General features: G+C 46.8%; 4 protein-coding genes across 4 annotated transcripts; all 4 read right to left on the bottom strand.

Moving 5' to 3' along the window:
• Nucleotides 1–364: 364 nt before the first annotated feature.
• On the bottom strand, nucleotides 365–8953 carry Chs2 (Chitin synthase 2). The gene is made up of 10 exons (XM_020961952.2): nucleotides 8209–8953; nucleotides 7895–8139; nucleotides 7652–7827; nucleotides 6909–7035; nucleotides 6479–6685; nucleotides 5979–6154; nucleotides 5188–5751; nucleotides 4001–4250; nucleotides 1903–3132; nucleotides 365–1836 (listed from the first exon to the last, which is right to left on the bottom strand). Exons 1-10 carry the CDS (start codon nucleotides 8253–8255, stop codon nucleotides 671–673), a joined length of 4188 nt encoding a protein of 1395 aa, XP_020817611.2. The 5' UTR covers nucleotides 8256–8953; the 3' UTR covers nucleotides 365–670.
• A 668-nt stretch (nucleotides 8954–9621) lies between these two features.
• On the bottom strand, nucleotides 9622–13296 carry LOC110191217 (organic cation transporter protein). Its single transcript, XM_020961984.2, has 6 exons — nucleotides 12856–13296; nucleotides 12544–12796; nucleotides 11340–11443; nucleotides 10509–11278; nucleotides 10263–10444; nucleotides 9622–10201 (listed from the first exon to the last, which is right to left on the bottom strand). The coding sequence occupies exons 1-6, from the start codon at nucleotides 13107–13109 to the stop codon at nucleotides 9986–9988; spliced, it is 1779 nt and encodes a 592-aa protein (XP_020817643.2). The 5' UTR covers nucleotides 13110–13296; the 3' UTR covers nucleotides 9622–9985.
• Nucleotides 13297–14250: 954 nt separating this feature from the next.
• On the bottom strand, nucleotides 14251–17518 carry LOC110191041 (solute carrier family 22 member 3-like). The gene is made up of 6 exons (XM_020961764.2): nucleotides 17179–17518; nucleotides 16880–17129; nucleotides 16715–16818; nucleotides 15073–15848; nucleotides 14828–15009; nucleotides 14251–14773 (listed from the first exon to the last, which is right to left on the bottom strand). The coding sequence occupies exons 1-6, from the start codon at nucleotides 17409–17411 to the stop codon at nucleotides 14588–14590; spliced, it is 1731 nt and encodes a 576-aa protein (XP_020817423.2). The 5' UTR covers nucleotides 17412–17518; the 3' UTR covers nucleotides 14251–14587.
• A 133-nt stretch (nucleotides 17519–17651) lies between these two features.
• On the bottom strand, nucleotides 17652–25089 carry LOC110191346 (uncharacterized). The gene is made up of 7 exons (XM_020962193.2): nucleotides 24877–25089; nucleotides 22787–23101; nucleotides 20730–22728; nucleotides 20269–20676; nucleotides 18741–20211; nucleotides 18584–18677; nucleotides 17652–18524 (listed from the first exon to the last, which is right to left on the bottom strand). The coding sequence occupies exons 2-7, from the start codon at nucleotides 23088–23090 to the stop codon at nucleotides 18184–18186; spliced, it is 4617 nt and encodes a 1538-aa protein (XP_020817852.2). The 5' UTR covers nucleotides 23091–23101; nucleotides 24877–25089; the 3' UTR covers nucleotides 17652–18183.
• Between the last annotated feature and the right edge of the window lie 88 nt (nucleotides 25090–25177).

Raw genomic sequence — 25177 nt, 5'->3', positions numbered from 1 at the left:
TACGCCGACACCTTGCCACGCCCACGAAGGGGGGAAGCAGGAGGCAGGAATGGGCGTGGCAAAGGAAACTTGTGCATTGCTGCAGAAACTTCATCAAATCCAAGCTAATCACACTTTGATTTGCATTTTGTAACGAAGAGCAGGAGCAGGAGCAGGAGCAGGAGACCTGGGCGAGCAAAAAGCGCATCGCTACCACGAGCAGCAGCACTTAAATCTAAGCGCTGCCCCGACATTGATGAATGAAGTATCTAGCACCCAACTCCCACTACCACCCACTACTTACCGCCACCCACACTGCATCTGGTAATTATGCTAATGAGATGTCTTCAGTTAGAAGGGAAGTAAACTTGGCTGCCTTTGCCACTTGAGTTAAATGCAATTAATTATATTTTTTATGCCACCAAGACAAGGCCCTGGGGGATTCGATTATAAAAACGCATAAAGATATTGTGGATACATAATGGGTAGATCCGAAGGGCTCTAGATATTTTAAAGAAGTAATTAAGGTATAACGTGTCATCGTTTACTTTGAGCATGGGAGTTAATTACCCATTAAAAAGGGTTAAATATGTAAAATTATAATATATATATCCATTAAACATCAAATAAGGATTATATTAAAGTTTAGAAGATTCTCTGGGTAATACTTGGAGGAAGCTCTAAATCACTTTTAGAACTCTGTGTGCTCGTAGCCACCATTGTCATAGCTCTGCATGCTGTTCCTATTCAAGGTATTGAAGCTGACCTTCTTGGGAACCAGCGGAGGTCGCTTGCCAGCCTTGGGAGTGGGCGTACCGCCGGGCGTGGTGGCAGCATTGACCTTGGCCTCGGAACGGCGCTTTTGGAATAGCTTCACGGACTTGCGATTTAGGGCCAGATTCTTGAGGTTGAGGTCGTCATCGCCAAAGAATCGCCTCTCAAAGTTGAACACCAAGTTGCTGTAGTCGCTGTGCTGCTTATTTCTGTTCTCATGCAGCCTGAAGATCGTCTGGCGACGCACCATGCTCTCGCGATGCTCTCCGGAGCCAGATCTCGAGGCCTCCAGCATCAGCTCATCATAGTGGTGCTCCTCCTCGTCCTCGTCGAACAGTCTCTTTGGGCGTTGCAGCTTCCTGGCGATATTCACCGCGCTGCCCTTCAGCTCATGGGCTGCGTCCTCGTCGGTGAACTGACCCCCGGAGCGGAACCAGTCCACCCGCGTGGTGGCCAGTAGCTGACACATGGTGGCAAAGCGGTGGAAAAACATTGCAATAAACTGAATAATCAGGATCAGACCGAAGAAGATCACGAAGCACAGGCCGATGGGGTCCAGTTCCTTGTACTGCCGGTATATACCCACGGTCAAGTTGTCCCTGTCAAAGGACACAAAGTCCGTGGGATCGATGGGCCACTTTAGATGTAAAAACTCCTTCTTCAACTGCAGCAGGAACACAATCAGCACAAAGATGGCGTTCACCATCACAAAGGCAAAGGCTATCATGTTGCGCAACTCCTTCAGTCCGTCGGCCATTGCCTGCTTCTGTTCACGACTCAGCTCCAGAGGCTTCAGGTACTGCTTGATCATGTCCTTCCAGAAACGCTGCTCCGCTAGCGGGATTTCTCCCAGCTCCGAGTCGATCAACAGTGGATCGTTCAGCCAACCGGGTAGATGGTGCTCCTCATTCCCAGGCTCATCCTTGTCGTCGTCCTTGAGCACGGGTGCTTCCCGAGTACCCCAGGAGACATCGTTCATATTAAAAACCGAGAAGATCATGAGCAGCATGTACATCGAAGGTATGGTAATGTAGTAGATGACGCCGCACAGCAGTGCCCAGAATTCCTGCGGGTGCATGAAGCCTGCAAGGAAATAGAATGGAAATTTAGCTTCAAGAAGGAACTACCATGTCATAACCCAATACTCACCCGCTATTGTGATCTGAACCGCCACAAGGAGGAAGAAAAGCGAGGCAGGAGCCAGCGGTCCGTCCTCCAGTATCTGCACGGTGATACCGACGAGCACGGCCATCATGACCAGGCAGTATAGCGAGCTCACCACGAAGGCAATGAGCAACTGAAGCTTCTGCTTCAGGTAGACACACGCCAGGATGAAGAATAGAATGGGGAAGAAGTTCCACAAGAAGGCTGTCCAAATGTCGATAGTAAACACAGCCACCAGAGCGCCGACCATCATAAGGAAGATAGTGCCGGGACCAAGCACAGTGCCGATCATGAGCATGCCCTGGTACCAAATATACATGGTCGATATGGAATTGTTCTTCTTGACCACCGTATCCGCGTCGGCCAGGATATCGAAGATATTGGCAATGGTGGAGGGCACCCAGCGACGACGCTGATTATAGAACTCATTGAAACTCTCCGGCGCATGCGTGTAGGCATCGGAGGCGGCACAGTACTCCACCCGGGAGCCGGCCTTCAGGATCAGAGTGCAGAGCCAACGATCCTCGCCCTGATCGTACTGCACCATCTTCATGGCTTCCGAGCTGACCATGGTATAGCGCTTCATCACACTGTTCTCCATGAGAGCGCTGGCCCGGAACAGGCTGAAGCACCCGGGGCTGCACAGCACACAGCCGATCACGTGCTCCGTGGCCTTCTGCAGCCAATGTCCGATGGCGTACTCGAAGCGCTGGTACCAAACCATTGGACCCCGGCCCACCGGATGAATCCTTCCGCAGGCGGCGCCCAGCTCATCCACGGCCTTCATCCGATCGATCAGCAGCTGGACAGCCCGCGGCTGGAAGTCAATGTCTCCGTCCAGGGCCAGGATAAAGGTGTTCTCAGCAATGACCGCCTTCCGGCGCGGCGACAGCTGCTCCGTCTCCATGATCCGGTATCCGAGCAGATAGTACATGTACATGACCTGCGACCAGCGCTTCTTGTGCCGGATCTTGTCCTTGTTCTTCAGATGAGCCACCATCTTGGTGCGTCCAGGCAGAGTCCACACCAGGCGTCCCCCGTACGGCGTCTCGATCTTCAGTGGTGGCTTCAACCTGATATTTACGCCATAAACCTCGAAGGCCGCTTTGTCGATGGTTCGGGTGAGGGTCTTTACGTACTCGTTGACCGGTGGATTCCTCTTGTTCTGGCACTGTCGTGGGTCCAGCACGAAGGCGTCGTCGAAGAAGATGTTGGCTGGGAAAGCAGAAATAAGGAATTATTATATCTATAAGCTATTTGTATACCCTTTGCGAGGCATTATATTTTCAATAGAAGCATAGAAATAAGTGAAGGAGTCATTTCCGACCCTACAAATCATATAAATTCTTAATCAAGATCAACATTCGAATCTTTCTAGGCATCTTTGACAGAAAAATAAAATTTTTGCAAAAAAGCAAAGGGGTTACATCATTAAAATTTTCAAAAATTGACAAAAATCCTAATAGTTTAGATCAGCTGATATAGGAATTAATTTAAATATACGTAAGGTTTATGGAAATCGAAGAGAATGAATATTAATAAGTTATGAATAAAGTCTGTAAGGTAAGATGCTATCGTGTCACAATTTATATCATAGTTTAGGAGGTATTTCGAAGATTTTAATAATAAAGAATGAAATTACTGAATCACAAAATGTAGTTTATATTTTTGGAAGGACAATAATATTCTAGCAATATTCTACTTTGTTTTCCAGAAATAAAATCAAGAATATGGAATTGTTTGGCAGCCTTGGCGATCATTTTCATTCGCTGTGTAGGAACCTGAACCCGTATTAGTGGGATCGTAAAGTTGTCGCCGGCAAGTGCCGACTTGGCCGGTTGGTTGGCTTGGTGCCATTTTGGCAAGCGCGGAAATGAAGTCGCCAAATGTTATAAATAGAGAGCTGCGAACAGCATCCCGAGCTCGCATAAATTTCCACTTTGACACATTTTAAATGCGCAATGCAAATGCAGGAGGACTGCGGACGACAGCAGCTGTATCTGTATCTGCATCTCCAGCTGCTGCTGCTGCAGCCGCATCTGCATCTGCATCTGCCTGGGAATATCTTGGCACATTTACATACTTTCCAATTCATAGTACTCGTCGTCCGCCTTGCCGCCATTTAGGTGCGTCTTAGCCATACGACGGGCGCATTGATCCTCGTCCAGGCGCACAATTGACTTGAGGAACTCCATCATCTCGTCCTCGGTCTCGTGCCACATGGTGGCGCAGACAATCAGCTGCGGCACCTTGTCCTCCTCCAGGATGTCCCGGCTGGCATTGATGTCGGCAGCCAGTGCCACCACCGGATCCCGTGGCGCGGTTAAGTCGCTCTGGAAATAGTTGGGTTTAGTTCAAGCTCCGAATGATTGCGGTGCGGATTTCGACAAATCAAATGCGGTATTTGCGGTGCATCAAGTGGGGGAAAATTGTTGCATTTTTCTCTACCTATTTTTGCGGTTTATCAATCGTTAAATCTATAAGAAGGTGGGGTCTTTAAAATAGGTTAAATATGCATTTCTTTCTATATCTTAAAGAGCTTTTAAATTCTATTGAAAAACAAGGCATGAGTTCCTGAATAATGAAAAGCTTTTTCCCTTCTTTGGGGTAAATATTTGAGACCACACTCTGACCTAAATGTAGCCCTTTTCGAGGTTATCTCATTACGGGTAGCTTAACTTGTTCACGCTACCTAATGACGCGACGGCATTACGAATGCACATAATTCGCCGGGGCTCTAATTTATGCCCTTAAAATCAACTCATATGCCCTGATTTTAATTACTTTAATGTCTTTATGCCGGGTAGGCCCTCCGAAAACATGCGAGTGGAGCTCTGAAGCACTTTTAATTAAGTTTACACCCACCGAAAAGCGACGAGCGAACAGCCTCTCATCCCGGCCATTCCCGATCCGCCGCAATGCGGGGGAAACGCAAACATTTCCTGAACTTTGCAGTTTCCCCGTCATTTAACTTAATTACATTGCCTGACATTTGAAGCGCACATCAGTAGTGCCAGCAAGGACTCTCCACTTGCCCCCACTCCCACTCCCACTCCTCCGCCGGCATAGGTCGAAAAGTCGCCCGGAATAGATGGATGTGGGTGGAAGCGAGCTGCGAACTTGGTGCGATGATTGATGCCAGGCAGGCGCCTGATTACAATAATTCATTAACATGAACTTGGCTCCTCCGGCGCAATCTGATTTTCCGCACACAATTAAGGCGACCGGAGCCGGGAGCCAGTTTTCTCACTTCCCAGTTACCCCACTCACCTTGATGGCCAGATACTCCTCGCTCCAGTCCACAATCCGGCGGTTCATCATCGAGCACTGGTCCACCAGCAGACCGCAGTACCAGGGGCACACAAATAGCTTCTCGGTCTGGGCGTTCTTGTCGTTGTGCGGCTGCCAGATGTGCAGGCAGGTCCACACCTGCCCCAGCCACCACAGAGGCCACAGCCACAGGGCCAAGTCGAGGCAGCGCTGGCCCAGCTCCTCCGCGTTCCCGGCCAGAGCCTGCAGGCCGAGATAGTCCGGCAGGAGGCCGTGCAGCGAGCACGGATCCGCAGCCCGCACCTGGGCCAGGTAAGTAACCACGCACACCGCTGTCGGTCCGGCCAGGCTGAGGGGCAGGGCGTAGCTGAACACCTGGATCTTGATTTTGCAGGCAAACTTGCCGAAAACGTGGCACAAATACGCGGCCACCACCTGCACGGCCAGGGCATAGACCACCGCATTTGGACTGGACTGCATCGTGAACTGCGTCCTGGATGGCTGGGCTCTGATTGATGAGCTGCCCAGGGTGGAATTGGACGCAATGGAATCACCGCCAGTTTGCTGAAAGTGCACAGGAAAGTTGAATCAGTAAGAATAGAAAATAAATCTAGATAGGAAAATAAAGATAAGAAACCATTAAGAAATTAGGTAATTTAATGGCCTCAGAAATAAATATTATAATTTAAGAACTATATCTAAAACTGCAGATAACAAATTATAAAAAGTGGCATGCGAATCCTTTCAATTTCTCCCAGTGCTTTGATGTAATTGGTATAGAGTCCACTCACCACAAGTGTGATGAGATGCGGCCGCCAGGCATCCAGGAACCGGCTGAAATACTCCACAAAGTCCTGGCCATGGAGCAGGAAGCTCATACCCGCGAAAACTACGACCTTTAAGGGTGCCAGGTACAGATAAGTGTGGTAACGAGAGCGGGTGCAGCGAATAGTGCGAATGATATAGGCTGTCGGTGAATAAAGATAAGGTTTAGCAAATATATATATATATGAACACTTATAAAGATTACTATAATTTAAATTTAACTGCACTTCCAACTACTGAATACTGCTTTATAATTATTTTAATCAAATTAAATAAACCAATAAATGATAAAAGATGCCCTTAAAGAGCATTTTAAACGAATTAAACATGTTGTATTAAATGAAAAACCTTCCAAGTCATCCGATTTCTATAAACCAACCCCCTTGAATCCTCTCAACACTAATTAAGCTTTCCCTGGTGCCCGAGTTAAGTCGATAGTGGACCGACAGTGAAGCTGAGCACTCACCCAGGGCCTCGTGGGTGTTGGCAAAGTTCTCCCACCAGCGGAACGAGACGAGGAGCAGCGGAAGGGTCAGCAGTTGCACCTCCAGTCGGTCGCTCATCGAGGGCCAGAGGAGGAAGGCGCTGCCCTGCGCTATCAGCGCCAGGATAGAGAGCGCCAGGACCAGGCTGTCCACCGACTTCCAGTGCAGCCGCGTGCCCGTCAGCAAATCTGAAACGTTGAGCAGCCGGAGGGCAATCAATTTAATTGTTGTCAGTCGGCACACCCGGCCACCGATAACATCTCGTAGCTGCTGTTGTTGTCGTCGGCGTCATCGTTGTCGTCGTCGTAGTCAGCAGGGGGTGTCGGGTATTGGGTGTTTGGCTCTGGGTGGTGGGCGGTGGACAGGTGCTCCGTATCCCCCTAGGTGTTGGGGAGAGAGACAGTTACTCACTGAGCAGGGCAGGCACAAAGCAGACGCAGCATCCCAGCATCGCTCCACGCGTCACATCCAGCGCCGGGAGCACGGTGAAGGTGAGCAGGGCCAGGCCAACGACGTGGAGCAGTTCAAAGAGCGTGACCTGATTAGCGGGGACTTATCAATCAATCTCTACCGGGCTTTGGTTAGGGTGACTCAAGCAATGGGAAGGATGATGCAATATGGAATAAGATTCTATGAACGATCTAACAAGCTTCTATGCGTTGCTCTTTTATATCAATTTTAAAAGTTATGCAAAAAGAGGCAACTTTTTTAATTACTTAAATAAATAATATACATGGGTTTCCTATTTAATTGAATACATGAAGAAACTAACTTGTTCTGGTTCTAACTAAATGTACAAGGTGCTACAAAAGTAAACTAGATAATTAAAAAAATAAACAAAGTAATCAAATAAAACTCTCAGTTTGCCAGGCAAATATTCGCCATGAACATGAACAACTTTTCATACATTTCTGTTATCATTACCAAGAGCTCAAACTAAAAGTTTCCGAATCCAAAGTTTTGCCAAGTAAAACCATGAAATTTCTAGAGAAATTTGTAAAGAAAATTGAGAGTCTTAAGAAATGTTTTTTAACCAATTTAAGTTGCCAGAAACCTGTATGATAGCTTATTTAATTTGAGTCACCTCCGAAGTATGTGTGTGATTCCCCCACAAAAATAAAAAGTAGTAGGTTCTGACCAGTAAACACACTCACCAGACCCACTTCCAGTGCGCTGGGTCGCTGCTCCCGCTTGAAAAGGCAGATGCGGAGCGAACGCAGGAAGGTCAGCAGCTCAGGAGCTGCAAAGGCAAAGATCAGGGCCCACACCCAGGCGATCTGGTCCAGCTTGTTGCGGGCAGCCACCACCTCGCCACCGGTGCGGAGGAGCACTTTAAACGAATAAGGAATCCAAATAAGCAAAGAGATATCGATAATCCAAACAGTGACTTTACTCACGGAACTTGCTGCACACCTGCACCCGCGGCCCTTCGCCGCCTCCAGTGTTTCCGGCCATGTAGAGATAAAGCAGCTGGGCGAGCACACTCGTGGCCAGAACCACAGCAAAGACCAGGAGGTAGACACAAAGCTTGAAGAGCTTAAGGAAGAACTGCAGCTTCTTCCAGTCAACGTCGGAGCCGCTTTTGTTCTTCGATGGCGGGTCCTGGAAAGAGTCCCATAGCGATGGCTTGTCGCGAGACTTCCTGGAAGTATACGGAATCGGAAGGCCTGGTTATCACTGACATCACACCGCGATTAGGTCCAAAACGCACCGACTGCGCATAAAGTAGTCACCACTCTCATAGTCGCCGCCGCTCATGTCTCTCCGTCCATAGACAATTGGTAACTGACTGGCTCGGTACTACTCCGAACCTGGCCATCCGATCGCGCGATCGATGGTTTGGTAGATTGGCAGATCGGCAGATAAGGTTCTTCGGGGCGATATCATCGCTGTTAGCCGGAGTCACCAAGACGGAGGAGACCTTCCGAGGCCCACGACCCGAGACCCGATGTCTCTCGCATGCAACTCGGAGATGCGTAGTATTACCATTCAAGAGTCAAGTGCATGTGTTCTTCACTCAAAGGGTCGTTGCTATCATTGCTCGATTTATTGTCTGACATGGCACCCTATGAGTACTGTTGACTTTTAGCACGAAAAAAGCTTCGAACACCTCAGATATCACCTGGAAAGGAGGAAGGAGAAAAACCACTTAAGCTGAAGATCGGATGTAACCCATACATTGGGTGTCAATGTAAAAGTTTTGTTTGCTCACTTCATAAATTTCTTTTTTTTGCGTTTAACACAAATGTATAGTACTAAAATTAATTAAAGCACTTATTTAGAAGCTTTCAATATTTGTTGACACAGAACTCTCAAAGAAAACTAATTTTGAAGCCAAATTAAAGTACTTAAATCTTGTTCCAGTTTTTAGTTCTCATGTTTATAGAGTACAAACTTAAAAGAAGGATTATTGATTAGTTAAAACTGGAATGAAAACCAAATATCCGTTAATTTGTACTGTTTAGTGTTAAATATTTACATGAGAAAGCTTCGTATTAAACGATCAAACTAAATATAGAGTTTCGAACTTAGATAGTTTGTTGCATATACAATATACAATCGGGCATTAAAAAATTAAATCAGCAGATCAAGACTATATATGTATATATTTTTGAATTATAACACAGTGGCGCTTCACAACGGAACATTTAAGAACTTGTCGAAAGTTTATATACTATTCGGAAGGTGGCGCCCTAGGAAAGTATAAGCTAGAGCAAGAAGTATGTTTCCGCCACAGTTTCCCTATATATATATTTATGATAAATTTATTGTTAAAACAAGCTTAAAACTATAAAATTTTATTTTAAAAGTTAAAAAATATAAATTTCTAAATAATTTCAATATATATTTTACAACCAAATTAATGTGAAAACATGGTTGTTTCAGGTTTCTTTTAAATAAACGCCGATTTAAAGAAATTTATTTAAACACACATTCACCCATCCAAATAATCCGTTAATAACGCTTCTTTTTAACAATTAATTGATGTATGAGTCAATTGAGTAATATTCCAAAGTTAAAAACAAGGAAGAAGTTTGTATACCATTGAAAATTAAAATTAAAATTAAGATACCGTGAAAGGATATAAAAACATAATTGCAAAAAGTCAATAAAACACAACTACTCATAGTTTATAGACAATCTTTTATATACAAAATAAAAACGAAAATTCGTAACTAAAGACAAATGTTAAAAGTATTTCAGGACAACATTTTGTATTCTTAGTCGCTGCCATTAATAGACAGAGTGGATTACGTAGATACATACTAAAGCGAACAATAAATAATGGCATAGCTGTTCCTGACATTTGCACTAAAAGAAAAAGCTCAATCGGCATATAAATATCACGTAGAAAAGTTTGTGCTTTAAAATATTTCAGTTCGGACGAATACTTAGCTTAAAAAAAACACGATAAAAAATCAACAAATGCATTGGCGCTCACTAAAACTAACACACAAGCCTCCTTGAAAGTCCCCTGTCAGAGATCATCATGGCGAGACCTTGTGGGTCGCCCCTCCTTCCGCCGCTGCCTGTCCCTGCTGCTCTTCCTGATTTCGCCGCCTGGCCAGATTCAGATCACGTGCCTCCTCCATGGTGGTGGGCAGCACCTTGTCGGCCGTCTCTGGAAAGCCAAGGGTTAGGAAGCCGCTAATCAAAGCAAATGTGGCGAACAGGATCTGCGGTGCGTATATGTAGTACTCGGCCTGGAATTAATAAATCGATTATAGTTGGTATAAGGACTTCAGTATGGGTAAGTGAACCCACCAGCAGAGGGGTTTGTGGGGCCAGCATGGAACCAATGCGGCCCACCATGGAGCACAGCGACAGCAGGCTGTTCCTCACATTCGTCGGAAAGATTTCGGAGGTGAAGAAGTAAAGGATCTGGAAGCTGCACGTAATGGCCAGCTTGCCAATTAGGAACAGGGTTAGTGAACCCGCATAGTTATCTGGAAGGGAAAAAGACATCCCGTGTTTAGTTAGCTTATCTCAGTTATAGTCACCTGCTCCTACCTTCTCCCACTCCCGCGGAGGCACCCATGCAGATGGCACAGAGCAGCATCGAGGCACAGAGGGAGTAGCGCCTGCCAATGCGATCCATGATGATCAGGGGCAGCAGCAGTCCAGGGATTTGGATGAAACCGTTCAGCATAAAGTTGGTGTACTTGTTGCCTCCCAAATTCACCGAGTTGAGGCTCAGTCCCAGGGCAATCAGGGTGTGGGTGAACCAGCAGAGGCAACAGTTGGCGATCCGCAGGGCGAAGAAGCGCACGGCCCGCATGATCGGGTACTGACTCTCGTTGGCCTGGCCAAGCTTTTGCCTGTTGCTGGCCATCAGCTCCTCCACCTGCTCCTCGGGCAACGAACGCTTGTTGATGCGGGCCGCTCGACGCAACACATCGGCTGCCTTCTCCTCAGCTCCTTGGCTGAGGAGCCAGCGAACGCTCTCTGGCAGGATCCATAGGAAAAGTATCTGCACCACTGCCGGGGTGTAAAGTACGCGAAGCAGCCAGCGCCAGTCCTGAACCTGCGAGGCCAAGAACCCAAGGAAGGCTTCACCAACCGCGTAGAATATTGTGATGATCGTGGCCGCCGCAACCCGCCGCTTGGGACCCACCAACTCGATGGCCAGCAGGAAAGCGGTGGGAAAGAGCGTGCTGCCCACGGCCATGTCTAGGAACTCGAACACCATGAACATGAAATAGTTGGACGACAATGACCGGAGTATGCCCATGAAGGCGCTCAGGGTGCCAGCAAATGCCAGCATGGTGCGACGACCGTACCTGGTCGGAGAAGAAGTTAACAATGAGAGAATCAACATAATCACAGTCCAGGTTAACTTACCGATCTGCAAAGAAACCTCCCAGGGGTATGCCTACAAACTGGCCGACATTATTAATGGTTCCCACCATCGACAGCATCCAGTTATCTTGGCAGTATATTCCAAACTGTAAGATAATAATATATCCTTATAAATATAAAACTAATTGGAGATTAGTCTATATAATATATACTCCAATAGCAATCACAATTTCGCATTTACACATTTCACACTTAAATCCAATGAACATATAACCCAAAAACAAATAGAGATAAACCTGCTTTTGGGACACAATCATAATGTTGTAAAGACTATCCAAATAGTAGAATGGAGTAGAAGATAAGATAAGGTATTTCAGGTTTTACGCATTGCTTTTGTTTTTAAACCGGTCGAGCAGCGACATTATATTTTCAATTGAAAATATTTACACGTAGATAGAACGTGCACATTTTGTTATAATTAAATATTAAACAAGACAGGAAAGTTACTTCGGGATGCCCAAGTTTATATGCGCTTGCAGTTTGCAATTGAAATGATATCCGAAATCCATCATAACTAAGCTTAAAATATTTTTATTCTTCTGTAACAATTTGTCCGAAAAATCAAAGTTTTAAAACCTCATAACTAAGCCAAAAATTAATTAATTTTAATTCGGAAAGCTTTCCTATGCTTAGTTTTATAAGGTTAATAATCTGCATACTCAATACTAAATTTAGAAAAATTTAACATTTTGTCAATTTTTGAAAATTTTAATGATACCCCTTTGCTTTTTTTGCAAAAATTTAAAATGTTTGAAAATTGTATTTCTTTTGCCAAAGATACCTAGAAAGGTTTGCCTGTTAATTCTGACCAAGAATATATATGATTTATAGGGTCGGAAATGACTCTTTCAATGTTTTTTAAGCTTCTGACCGAAATTATAATACCCTTGCAAAGCTATAAAAATATAGGAGATATCTTAATCATCTTTCCAGATCAAGTCTACAACAATTATGTTTCTGGAGACCTCAATGAATGAATATATATTTATAATTTAATGATGTTTAAAAATAGAAAACTCAAATACCTTTGCATAAGGCAGATCTAATTTAAAAGAAGAATTTAATCAGTTTAAACACAGAAATAGCTTTGATATAAACCCAAAAATAATGCCTTCGTAGATTGCTTCTAGATTACCTCTTTCCGCTAAACAATTAATTACTATATTCCCTATCTCTGACCACTCACCTCCGTGGCTATAGTCTTCTCCTTGTCCCTGAACTTGAAGTCGTGCCCGCAGCTCTCTGTGCGATTGGTGAAGTACTCCCTGGAGCAGTACTCTCCAGATGGATCCGTATATGGAAGAATGCTCACAATGGCTGTATCGTTTGCCACATAGCGATTACAGGAATCCCAGGCAGAGTTCTTGTATGGCACGGTGAAGTTCAGCCAGCTCTCCTCGTAGCCACTGCTGGGACTATCGCACTGCGGCACATTGCACCTGGGATGGATTAGATCAGATCTGGATGAGCTCACCTATTTCACAGGTAAAAGGCTCACCTCTGGACCACGGTGCTTGCCGTGAAGACATAGGAGATGGAGAAGAAGGCGTTGAAGAGCATGGGCACGCACAGCAGCACATAGTTAATGATCTGATAGCGACCGAATTGCCCGATCCTCACCAGAATCGCGTCTAGAGAGTTGTCGTCATCACCCGCCGGTGTCTGCGTTTCCTTTCCCGCCTCCGTATCCGCATGTCCATTGGTTCTGGGATTGCTCGGCGAGCCTCCGGCTCCCTCCTTCTGGCTGGTCATTGTTGTCTATGGGACGGAGCACGTGGTCGAATGCACTTTCAAATGGGGGTCTTCAGCGCTCGTTGTTTTATAACTCGCTCGCAGCGCCTCACAAAATTTCACAATACCGTTTCCGATCCGGCGGCTATTGGCTTTATTTATAGACGCTCTGGAGCGTCTGGCTGGGAGCAGTGCCACTCATTGACTGACGGAATCAAGAAGGTCGAGCGACCGAGCTCCGTGCTCTGTTGTGATTCGGCGGCTCTGCGACTCGCCTCTCTTCATGCTATTTATAATCTGTCTGCTCTTCCATGCTCCATGCTGTTGTGGTTCTTTCTCGCCGCTGCTTATCGACGGGCTCTTATCAGTCCCTAATCCCATCCGAAATTATTTGCACTTCCCAGACGACGATAACTCGTTGTGTTAACAATCCTAATTCGAGCGCGTAAAATTCTGAATGGGTTATATCAATCGATATGGGAACTGCTTTCGCAGCTCTGTATGTTTTTGTTTATCTTTTAGACAGCGAGACTTGATGTCGTCTGGGCCCGACAGCTGTTCCCGCTTGTTAGCTGATTGCTCTACTGGGTCAACAAGTGCTCCTTGGCCCCGCCGACCTTCGGCTTATCTTACGCTATTTACCCTATGCCATTGACTTTGACGCATGCCCATCATATGTGGCTTCACACTTGATTAAGTTTACCCGGACTATAAGATGATTAAAGGGGGGAAACCTCTTACTGACCGTTAACGGATCGTATTGCTTCGGTTCGGTTCGGTTCGATTCGGCTTGGTTGCCGGGCAGACTGATAAATCAATGATAACTTCCGATGGGAGCTGTAATTGAAATTTCTCGACAAATATATATGGCACTGGGCCCCACTGAGCGTCATTGACCATAAATCGCTAATATCTCGCATAAATGCTAGTCACACAAGTGATAAGCCCCGTTGACAAACGGAATTAGAGAAATAACCCAGAATAAACACACAATTGTTTGCCAGGCCACTTCATATGGATTCAATTCGCTATTTGGCATTATCTGAGATCATATTATTGGAGCAGTTCAATAATAATGATTATAGTGGAATCAAATTTGTATTTCCATTTCCAAAATTATTATGTTTTTAAGGTTGGTAAAGAATACTGAAGAAGCAAGCTGTTTAGTATAATTGGGGTTTAATATATTTTATGGTTGATTAATATTTTTAGTGTAATGTAGTCCTTGCAGGCCATTAGCCCTGTTATTTATTTAATTTTCTAAATCTTAAATTTCAAAAGTATTAATTCCTTAACATATTATTTAACTTCTTCATTGCATACAAAACTTCCCATGTAAAATATTCATATATCAAATGTCGCCTGGGGATTTCTTATACTGCAAAATTATTTATTGCTAATACTTGTACTTCTTATCATATTTTGCTGGCCATTGAAAGTCACAAGCTCCGATTTCTCAGATTTCCGATAATCACGACGCGATAATGGTTTAAATTTGATTACTCAGCACTTTTCTTTTCACTTCTTTTCTTAGCCCCGGGCATACTCCTGTCCAGAGCTTTTGCCTCCTCCAAAGTGGTGGGCAGCACCTTATTGCTGGTCTCCGGAAAGAATAGGGAGAGGCCCGAGCAGGTGAATCCAAATAGGGAGAAAAGCAAGTGGGGAGCATATTCATAGTAATCGATCTGAAAGTGGATCTTAAGGGACTGGAGCTCGGTTAGATTGGAGTAGTTACTCACCAGAAGAGTCGTTTGCGGGGCCAACATGGAACCAAAGCGACCCATGCAGGAGCAGAAGGAGAGCAGGCTATTCCTGCAGTTTGTGGGAAAAATCTCGGAGGTGAAGAAGTACACGATCATAAAGCTGCCCGTAGAGATCATCTTGGCCAGAAAGAACAGTATCGAAGAGATCTGGGGGTAATCTGTTGGTAGCGGGAAAGATTTCAGTGAGCATCTTGTCATATTTACTTCAACTTTATGCTCACCTTCATCCGTGGCCGCCACAGCTAGGATCAGTGTTGCACATGTGAACTGACAGGACGTGAGCGCCCATCGACGTCCGATCCAGTGCATCAGGAATGTGCCCAGCAGGATGCCCGGCACCTGCATGAATCCCGTCATGCTAAAGTTCTCGAATTTGCTGCCATTTAGCGCGCCAGAGTGGATACTCAATCCCAGGGCGATGAGGGTGTGTATGAACCACACAAAGCAACACAGTGCAATCCGACCTCCAAGCGCCCGGCCGATCTGGCGAGCGGTGTAGTGACCTCCGGGGGCCTGTCCTCCGTCCACGAGCATGCGATTGCTGAGGATCAGATCACTGAGCTGCCTCTCCGGCAACTCCTTCCGATTCACCTGGGCCACCTTGCGCAGTGTGGCCTTCGCCTCCAACTCTTTGGACTGGCTGAGCTGCCAGCGGACGCTCTCTGGCAGCAGACAGATGAAGAGCAAGTGCAGCAGAGCCGGCGTGTACAGCACTCTGAGGAACAAACGCCAATCACGGAGGTAGTCGGCCAGATAGCCCATAGATGCCTCCGCCAGACCATAGGTCAAACTGATCACTGTGGCCGCCACCACTCGATGCTTGGGACCCACCAGCTCAACGGCCAGCAGAAAGGCGGTGGGGAAGAGTGTGCTGCCTACGGCCATGTCCAGAAACTCCAAGCTGAGAAAGCTGTAGTACTCGGGAGCATGGGAACGGGCCAGTCCGGCGAAGGAGCTCAGAACGCCCGCCGCAACCAGTATGGATTTACGACCATATCTAGAAAGAAATACAGTTTTAAATCACTAATTATAATAATAAAGATTTTAAATCTAAATAATTTGGGTTGTAAATTTATTTAAGTTCTTTATTTGCTGTTGTAGCTTTGAACGTGTAGTAAATTATCGGAATTCACTAAAAACTTGTTTGTTTAAATGATATATACGTTGAAAACTTTTAAATGATATATTATTTCTATATTATACATTCTTATTTATTGTATTTAAATTAATATTTATGTCCTAGACTTGTGTATATCTTACAATAGCCGGGTAGGCGTGACCTAGTTTGATGTCAATTGCGACCCATTGGGGTGCTCCCTTTATAATCAATTATAACGAAAAATGGAACGCAACTGGATGCTTACTTTTTAAACTATAACGATTATATAAATACGATGTCAAAATAACTAAGTGTTATTTGTTTGAAATTGAATTGATACGTTATGATATTTTAAACTTTCGACCCCATGATTCATTGGGTAACTGCAAGGGTATACCAAGTTCAGCTTTTCGAAGTTAGGTTTCTATCTTGTTTTAAATTCAACTTGAACGCGTTTGTTGAACTTCACGTGGGACACCAGTTTGGCGAGGTCGTGAATTCCTTGGGTATTCATGTTCTGCATTCCAAATTACCTGATCTTACCTCCCAGCGACTTAGAAATCCGTCCAAATATATATAAAGGTATTTTTTTCATTCCAATGTGGAAGGTTATGGTTGCCAAGTTTATGGGAAAACTAGACAAGAGTAATTAGCTTTATAATTTATGTGAACTTTAAATACAATTTTGTTTGTTTGATTTATAGACTTAATTACTATATAGACTTAATACCTAATCAGAACGTGATTATCATTTTTTAACTTACCGATCGGCCAGATAACCGCCCAAGGGGATTCCCACAAACTGTCCGATATTGTTCACAGTGCCCACCATTGACAGCTTCCATCTTTCGCTGCAGAAGATGCCAAACTTTAGGGATAAAGAAGAGTACTGTAAAACCCAAATATCACAATCTAATTAAGGAGCTCACCTCGCTGGCTATAGTCTTTTCGTCTTGTCTCAGTATGAAGCCCGAATCGCAGCTGAGCCGCTGACCCACATCGAAGCTTCTATTGTTGCATGGATCTGCCCCCAGATAATGATACAGAACAGCCTCCAGATCGGGCCGGAATGCATAATGCTCACAGTGATCCCAGACTCCGTGGCGTTGCGGTGTAGTAAAGTTGAGGAAGGGCTCGTCGTAGCTGCTCTCCAGAGTGTCGCACTGGGTGATGTTGCACCTGTATGGGATTTTCTAAATAGATTTCCTACTCATATTAACTAACCCACCTGTAAGCCACTTCGCTGGCGGTGAAAACGTAAGAGATGGAATAAAAAGCATTGCAGATGATGGGCAGGCAGAGCAGCAGATAGTTGGTGATCTGGAAGCGACCAAACTGTCCGATTTTCACAATTATAGCATCCAGCTGACAGCCTTCTGTGGACAACGGAGGGTTTTCGTCCTCGAGTCCGGACTCTGACTTCTCCGGAACAACCTCCAGGGTGTTCTGCAGCTTGAACATGCTGCTGCTGCTGCTGCCGAGCGTCGTCAAGTGACTGAGCAGTCGGAGTCAATGCTCTTAATTGACTGAGTTATTCAAGCTGCTGAGATCTGTGCCCGCTACTTTTTGTGTTCGCACGTTCAATTACCTTGGCACGCCCACCTGCCCGAGCCAGAGTCAGTGGCCAGAATTTAATTGTTGGATTAAGTAAGCGCGACTTCTGCCGCCTTATCGCAGATTCAGACTCAAATTCAGTGGCCATTGTAATATATTTATGCTTTTATTGTTCAGATTCAATGCAAGAATTAAAAATATCACTTTATCTTGGTGTATATTCGCGTAAGAAGAGAGTGTTGGTGAGTACAGAGATAAGAGTAAACTGATGAATAAATACTATAAGGGTAGTAAAGCTTAGTTCAAAGGAAACTAGGATTGCGGGAGAAGATCTCTCCCCAAACTCTCAACTGGTTTAATATGGCCAATACCGCCTAGAAGCGCGGCGAGCGAGTTATTTTTACAACCTAAAGCCCAGAAGGGGATTTCTCTGTCATCCCGTTCTATAAATCATCCCACCCAGTAACCGAATGTTGCGTTTGTGTCAAACTAAAATGTCAATAAATAATGTTGAGGGTGTGGTGTTTCCTAAAGCTACAAAATACATATCGTAAATACAATACAGTGCCCGCTACGTGGAGTTCTGTGTTCCATAACTGCCTACCTTGGTTAATATCCAATCAATCTTATCGATTCGCAATGTGATAATTTAGTTTTGAACTAGTTCAAAGTGGAATGCCTACAGGTTGTACATGGGATTACTGGTGGCGTCAAATAACTGTGTACCCGTCGCCTCGATCATGGACCTCAGGGCGATGCTTCGCTGCTTGGCCACCGCCTTACGCAATGTCAACTCGAAGACATTATCCTCGTCTATGTTGTCCATGGGCATGTGCTCCCTCTCACCCTCCTTCCGATCGGGCGTTTTGAAGACGAGCTCCTCGTGCTCGTAGAGGACGCAGGTCTCGGCGAATTCCTTGGCGAAATATTGGGCAGTGTTCCGATTCTGAATCACCTCGCTGGGGAAGCACTGCAGTAGCTCCTCGAAGCTAAGCTCGGCCACCAGATTGTTAAGAATCTCTGAAAGTTTGCATTGTTCTTGGGATATCTTTGTGAAAAATGATTCTCTGTGTACGAACCCGTAATATGTGCCTTCCAATTGGGCAGTGCCTCCTGCTTGCTGAGTATCTTCCGCAGGAGACTTTCCCAGTGCTTGGGAGTGAAGCCGCAGGACTGCAAGAAAGAGTAGAGCTCAGTGTTTTTACGAAAAAATTTATTTTCCAAAAGTTGACTCACCTTTCCGTACTGCCATAAGTAAGCGGGACAGAAGCTTAGCAGATAGTTGATGGCCAAGTTCTTGGGCAGAACGATCACCAGGAAGCTGTCGATGCCTATCAAGTGCGGAGTCTTCTGTATGAAGGCCAGGAACTCGGAGATGATCTCGCGATCCACCTTGGCCGAGGCCAGCAAACTCTGTATCTTTAGGGTAAGCGTCAGCAGCTCATTGCTCCAGCTCAAGAAACGCACTTCGAACTCGCCATCATCCTTGTTCGGATAGCTGAAGTCGCTGCGCTCGAAGGGCGGCAGCCGGTTCAGGTACTGCGGTCGCTCCAGCAGACAGGGTATGGGCCGTATGTAGCTCTTGATGTGGCGCTCATACTCCTCTCCCTCCGGCAGCTTGTAGTCAGGCATAAAGGGTACATAGATAAGCTTACCGGCCAGCGGGTCGTTGGGATTCTTTACGATCGGCTTGGCGGTATAGTTGGGAGCCATGCCAACCATATAGGAGATGCACTCCATGCGCAGGTTCATAAAATCCTCCCGGCTCGACTCCTGCTCCACATCCGCCGACTGGAGATCAGTAATGAGATCACTGAGGGCCTTCAACCGCCCCATATACATGCGAAATAGGATCTTGAGACCCTTGAGATTCGTGGCCGCCAAGTCGTCCTCGGCCTGCGGCTGCGAGAGCGACGTGTTTGAGTTCCGCTTCTGGAAAGGTGACGACGACTGCTGTTCCTGCAGCTGATCGTAGACAATGCGCTGCTGCCTGCCGCTGACCGACAGACTCACCGAACGATCCTCGTGAGCCGAACTAGCACAGGAGCTGGACAACGACTGAGCATCTGCCTCGCTGTGCAGCGAGGGCGCACGCGAACTGCTGCACTCCTCATCGTAGTCGTCGTCCAGCTGCGGCGGCGTCTGTGAACGGATCTCGTGAGGCTGCAGCGAGGAGCTCACGTCGTAGAGATCATAGTAGTACACCTGCAGGATGTTCACGAACACCTTCTGCGAGGTCTGGTAACCCTTCTGACCGATGTGCGAGGCGATGTAGTTAAGGAACAGCAGCAGCAGCACGTCCAGCGTCAGACTGTGCTCGATACACAGGGCGTGAATGAAGGCATCACTGATGGCCTCTATCAGGGCGGGCTGCTCATTAGCCAGCAGAATAGTCTCGCAGAAGTCCGAAAAGGAGACGATAGCACTCGGAGTGGGTGTGCCCAATGTAGCGGGCTTATTCTTGCCACCGCTTACTCCCCGTCTGGACTTCTTGCCTCGCAAACTGGATGCCTGGGGCGAGTCGGCCTGCTGCTGATTCTGACGTCGCTGATAGATCACAGTACTGTCATCAAAGAGAACGTTCTTGTGCCGGATCAGGGCAGTGGCTAGGCTGCGTCTACTCGACTTGGCAATGATTTCCTGGGCCAGCAGGTAGTTCGACATGCGGCAGGCAGTCACGGCAAGCAAAAGCGACTCATCGGGGGAACTGAAAGGAGAAGATATTAGTTGGCCAAGTCCAACATTGATTGATACAAGTACTTACAGCTTGTTCAAGTACTTCAGATAGTTAATCAGCTCCCCGCTCATGGTGTCCGCCACGACTGGCGAACTTAGCATGATCTGTGGTATGTCGGCGGGAGCATGCTTTATGAACATGTTGAGAAACTCCAGGGAGAGCGGCACCTGCTTGTAGCCCTGCTGGATCACCCGAGCGGGTGTGAAGCAGGGACGCACTGTCTGGTTGAGAAAGGCGGACCGCAGACGGTCCGTTCCCAGGCCAAGTAGAAACAGCTTCACAGTGTAAATCAATCCCGCCAGCTGAGAGGTATCCAACACATTATCTCCGCTGTCCATATACTGCTCCACGTAATGGTTAAAGATGTCCACCAACTGCAGTTGGCACATTTGGTAGAAACCTGTGGCCTGCAGGTACACCTCCTGTTTGCTAGATCTGAAGAATTCATTAAAAATATTGGTCAAGTTCAAATTTCAAGGATTCCATACCTTATTGAAAAGTCCGCCAGCTTCCTGCAGTTTGAAACGAACATCTGGCGGAGCAACTGTTCCCGCTCTGTCCCCAAGCGCTCGCCCTGCAGCGTCAGACTCAAACGCAGCATGACGTGCGCCTCCTCCATGAGATCGTAAAAGTTGGAGCTACTCGCACTGCGATACGACTCCGCTATGCCCTCGAGGTCATCGATGACGCACTCCACGCGGGGCACCTCCAGGTTGTACAGCGTCCACTCGTTGGGCACCGTCGCAGATTGGGCAGCACTGCTGCTCCTCAGCAGGCTGCTGTGCTTGGCCTTCGCCTCAGCCAGGAGGCGGGCCGCAATGTTCCGCTTGACTGTCACCACTTGGCTGCCAGGCACCTCGCCCATGCTGCGTCGCTTGTGCAGCTCCAGAGCTGCATTGGTGATGAGCACCAGCTGCTCCCGGTTCACACAGACGAATTGAACATGCATAAAGGCAGCCAGACCGATGACGGCGATGGGCGAACTGACGTCCGGGGCGGATTCCTCGGGAAATAGACCGCCGATTGTGGGATACTCAAAACGATTGTGAAATAGCTTGTGGCCGATGCGCGAAGTATGCGTCTCCACCGACTCGGAGGTCACCGCGTACACCACATAGTCATTAATGTGCACCTGAATCACGGGAGCCGTGAAGCTGTAGCTTGCCACCGGCTTCTCGTTCTCGCTGTACCACTTGCCCTGAGCAGAGAACTGGTACAGATAGCCGTCTACGCTGCTGGCGACCAGTAGGGCATGGCCCACGCACCTCTGATGCTGCGAGGACTTGAGCGTGCGGCGGTTTACGTGCTTGAAAGTGGTCACTGCACTGGGTACCTGTTGGTTACCCATGTCGTACTCATCGTCCTCATTGTCGGCGTCCTGGCTGCTGCGCTGGTAAATGGCCCTGAGGTCCATGCAGCGCAGAATATCTAATACACGCGGCTGAGCCTCTGAGGTCCTCATGCAGATCTGGAGCAGCTTCCGCACATCGTACTGCACCGACGCATCCTCCAGATGGCTGCCGCCGGCGATGCCTCTCACATTCATGGCCTTAGCCTCGTTGACCAGCTTAATTTTAATATCCGAAGCTCTCTGGGGGCTAATGGTGATCTCCTGGTTATCCTCCTGTCCCCTTCCACCGCCGTTCTCTGTCTCGTCCCATTGGGAGCGCAACTCTGGCTCGAATTCCCGCCCGTAGGCATTGTTCACCAGCTTGGCCACGTTGAAATCCAGCGGGGATCGTCCAGGCAGGGCTCCATTGATAGCCAAGGGCGGCTTACCACTGCTCGTCGATTGGAGGGAGTCGCTCTCACAGCTCTGCTGACTGTGACTGGTACTCACCACGCCACCGCCTCCTCCGCTGGCACTGGCCTTGCTGCCCAGACTCAGAGACTCTGAGAGGGGCTCATCTCCGCCACCATAATCATTGTCTAAGCAGCTCACATCCTGTCCAGCACTTGCCCGGCTGGCCAAGGCATCCACCACCTTGAAAGCCACGCAGTACCGATGGCTGAGGCAGGCAATCACGTTCTCCGCCAGGCACAGACGCACGGGGACAAAGTTTAGCTGCACGAAGAACTTAAAGGGCAGGAAGTCAATGAAAGCGAACCGTGGCTGGGTGTTCTCATGGACGCACTGGGTGTACTCGTACAGATAGATCCTGTCCCGGCTGCTCACGATAATGTTTCCCGATGTCTGACAGCACTGCACTAACTCCGGCGGACTACGCAGAGGCAGCTCGATCACATCGATGCTCTCGACCAGCGGCGTCTTGGGCGTGGTCATCGAGGCTATTCGGATAGTGATGGGCAGCTCGTTGAGCCGGCTGTCCGGGAACTTCCAGAAGTTGGCGTAGATTCGCACGAACATTTTTGTGTCGTCCTCGGAGCAGACGGTGTTGCTGTTGCTGCTTGAGGTGCAGCTGATGGTGGAGGAGGAGTGAACGGGACTGCCCGCTTGCTCCTTCTCCAGGGTGAGCAGGTACTTGCCTGGATACGATTTGGGACTCATTACACTTATTCATTGACAAAATATAATAGAACTCACCCGTTTCGCAGTAGATCATTTGGACCACCTCTCCAACAGTGGCCAGAGTATTCCTGTTCGGCGTTCGTTCATCGCCTGAGGCCGGGGCAGGCTCTCCAGCCGCTTCACTGGGTAGACCCTCCTCCTGCTGACACGTTCCACTGGCATCTTCCTGCTTTCCCGCAATGTCGTAGATCTCGATGAACTGCTCCGCACTGCTGATGGCTATTCGGTTGTTGCCTATCAGACTGGCCGCCAGGATGTCGCCGTTCAGGGCATACGTCTGCTGGCGGGCAAAGTTGTAGGCCTGCAGAATCTTCACCATGGCTGGTCTCGCTGCAAAAGAGAATCGGCGATCCTTTTAGAATTCACTTTTGCTCTCCGCAACTGCAAATACAACGCCCTGCTGAACTGATGAGCAGAGTGACTTCATCGCCGGACGCACGCAGACTGATGGTCTCACGGTGAATCAGTCGCCAGAGCAGAGAATTCTCTGGGAGTGGACAGAGCGAGGCAGAATGAGAGCTCTATTGGTGAGTGGGTTGACGCAGCTCTTGACGGGGGCTCAGTCAAGTGGTTGTTGTTGTTGTTGCTTGGGCATGTGAACCATTAGCATAATTGTGCGTTTATGCTGGGTTCCGGATAAGGGCCATGACCATAGAGTGGAGCGGATAAGGGGTAGCTAGCGCTAGGGGCACAGACTAACTGAGTGAAGAGTACGGCAATTAATTTTGATTAGAGTTGTAAAATTGAAAATATGTATCTTTTGCATGCAAGTCACAGCGATAAACACAAATAGGGAGGCAGTTTACGGAATTATTATGGATAGAATGATTTTAGAAGAAGATTTATAATTAATCAGATTTTCATTGGATTTTGTTTTTGAAAACAGCTATAATTGAAAATGATTTTTAATAAGGTCTCGTATTTACGATAAAAATTGTATTGTTACTTATTACGTTACGTTAAATTTTATATTTGTTTTATCTACGTTTAATTATTTATACCATATTCAAGTTTAAATCATAATTTTGCGCCTCTAATATAATTTTATTTCAATGCTTCGATAAAGACAGGTAAACAAGTAAAGTCCATTTAACAGGGAATACTTCTAAAATATTAATTTAAGATAACTCTTTCCTACTTTACTTTAAAATCAAAGAAAACCCCTTTATGGTTATATTAATACTCACATTACCCGAATTTAATATTTAAATGGAACAACAGAAAAAACCACCTTCAAAGTAATGTAACCCGATCCCGGCCCTGTAGGGCAATCAAAAGCAGAGTGGGTCTAGTAACTCAACCGCACTTAACCACTACCTTGATATGGCATGGAATATTACAATAGGTCAGTGCTGCACCTTTCATTTCCGCTAGCATTCCTGCGGCGACCTCATCGCCCTCCTCCACCCAGAAAGCAGTCAGTCATAAAGTAAACAGACAGGAAATTAGGTCACAACAATACACACAAACACGCCCTTTCCTGTGGGTGTTCCCACTCCACCGCAGAGCCTCCGTTCACCGGGGATTTAAGAGCCACTTGACCAGGGTGGAGCCCACTACCGAATCGGACTCCTAATCCGTGCGTTTGGATAATTAAGCCGTTGGACAAACACCCACACACACACTCACACACACACACTAGGCGCATCAATCAAAACAGCCGGTAAAGAGGCGGAAATGCGCAAAGGTAGATGAGGTGGAATCGCGAACTGGAGGAAAAATGTTGAGGGGTGGCGTAGAAATGCCGGAAATAGAGCGCGGCACGATAGGGAATATTTATTTCTGGCTACCGCTTGACCAGATCAATAAATCCAGCGATAATAATCCGTGCATTAACCCAAATGAACTTGGGGCGAAGGAAAATCCAGGATAAGGGATGAGGAGGGATGAGTGTGCCTGCCCTGTTGTGTGTATGTAAATTGCATTTTGGCAGCGGCTTCTGGCAGAAAATCAATATCACAACCGCTTGCCAGGAATTTTCACCAGCTTATGCGTTCACTTGGGTAATCTCAACCCTTTCTTTTAAGCTTTAACAATGTTTTTACACCCACACAAAAAAAACAGGACTCTTTAGTTTTATTCATTTTCTTATTATGAGCACGCACATTTTAATTCCGCTTTTTACTGCTTCGTCGTATTTGTTTCGGATATGGAGACAACTTTTTTATTGGCGAATATCACGCCGGAAATTACGTTGCACCAAACATTTTAACATCCACTTGTTTGTTTATATTATTCGAAAAGTGAAGGAACACACAAGAAAATAGAGATGGGAAAAAGTCGATGTCCACATCGGTGCTATCGATTGCTTTAGTTTCGATTTTGAAAGTATCGATGTATCGTAAACCAGTTTCAAGTAGTGTTGCCAATTTAGCTATTTGCCCTCTAGGTCAGCGGAAAGCGATA

This window comes from Drosophila serrata, unplaced genomic scaffold (assembly GCF_035046125.1).
Source record: "Drosophila serrata isolate PLE 108 unplaced genomic scaffold, ASM3504612v1 contig_272, whole genome shotgun sequence".
Taxonomy (NCBI): Eukaryota; Metazoa; Arthropoda; class Insecta; order Diptera; family Drosophilidae; genus Drosophila; species Drosophila serrata.
Note: the sequence above shows the minus strand (reverse complement) of the source record. Positions and strands in the feature narration are given on the sequence as shown.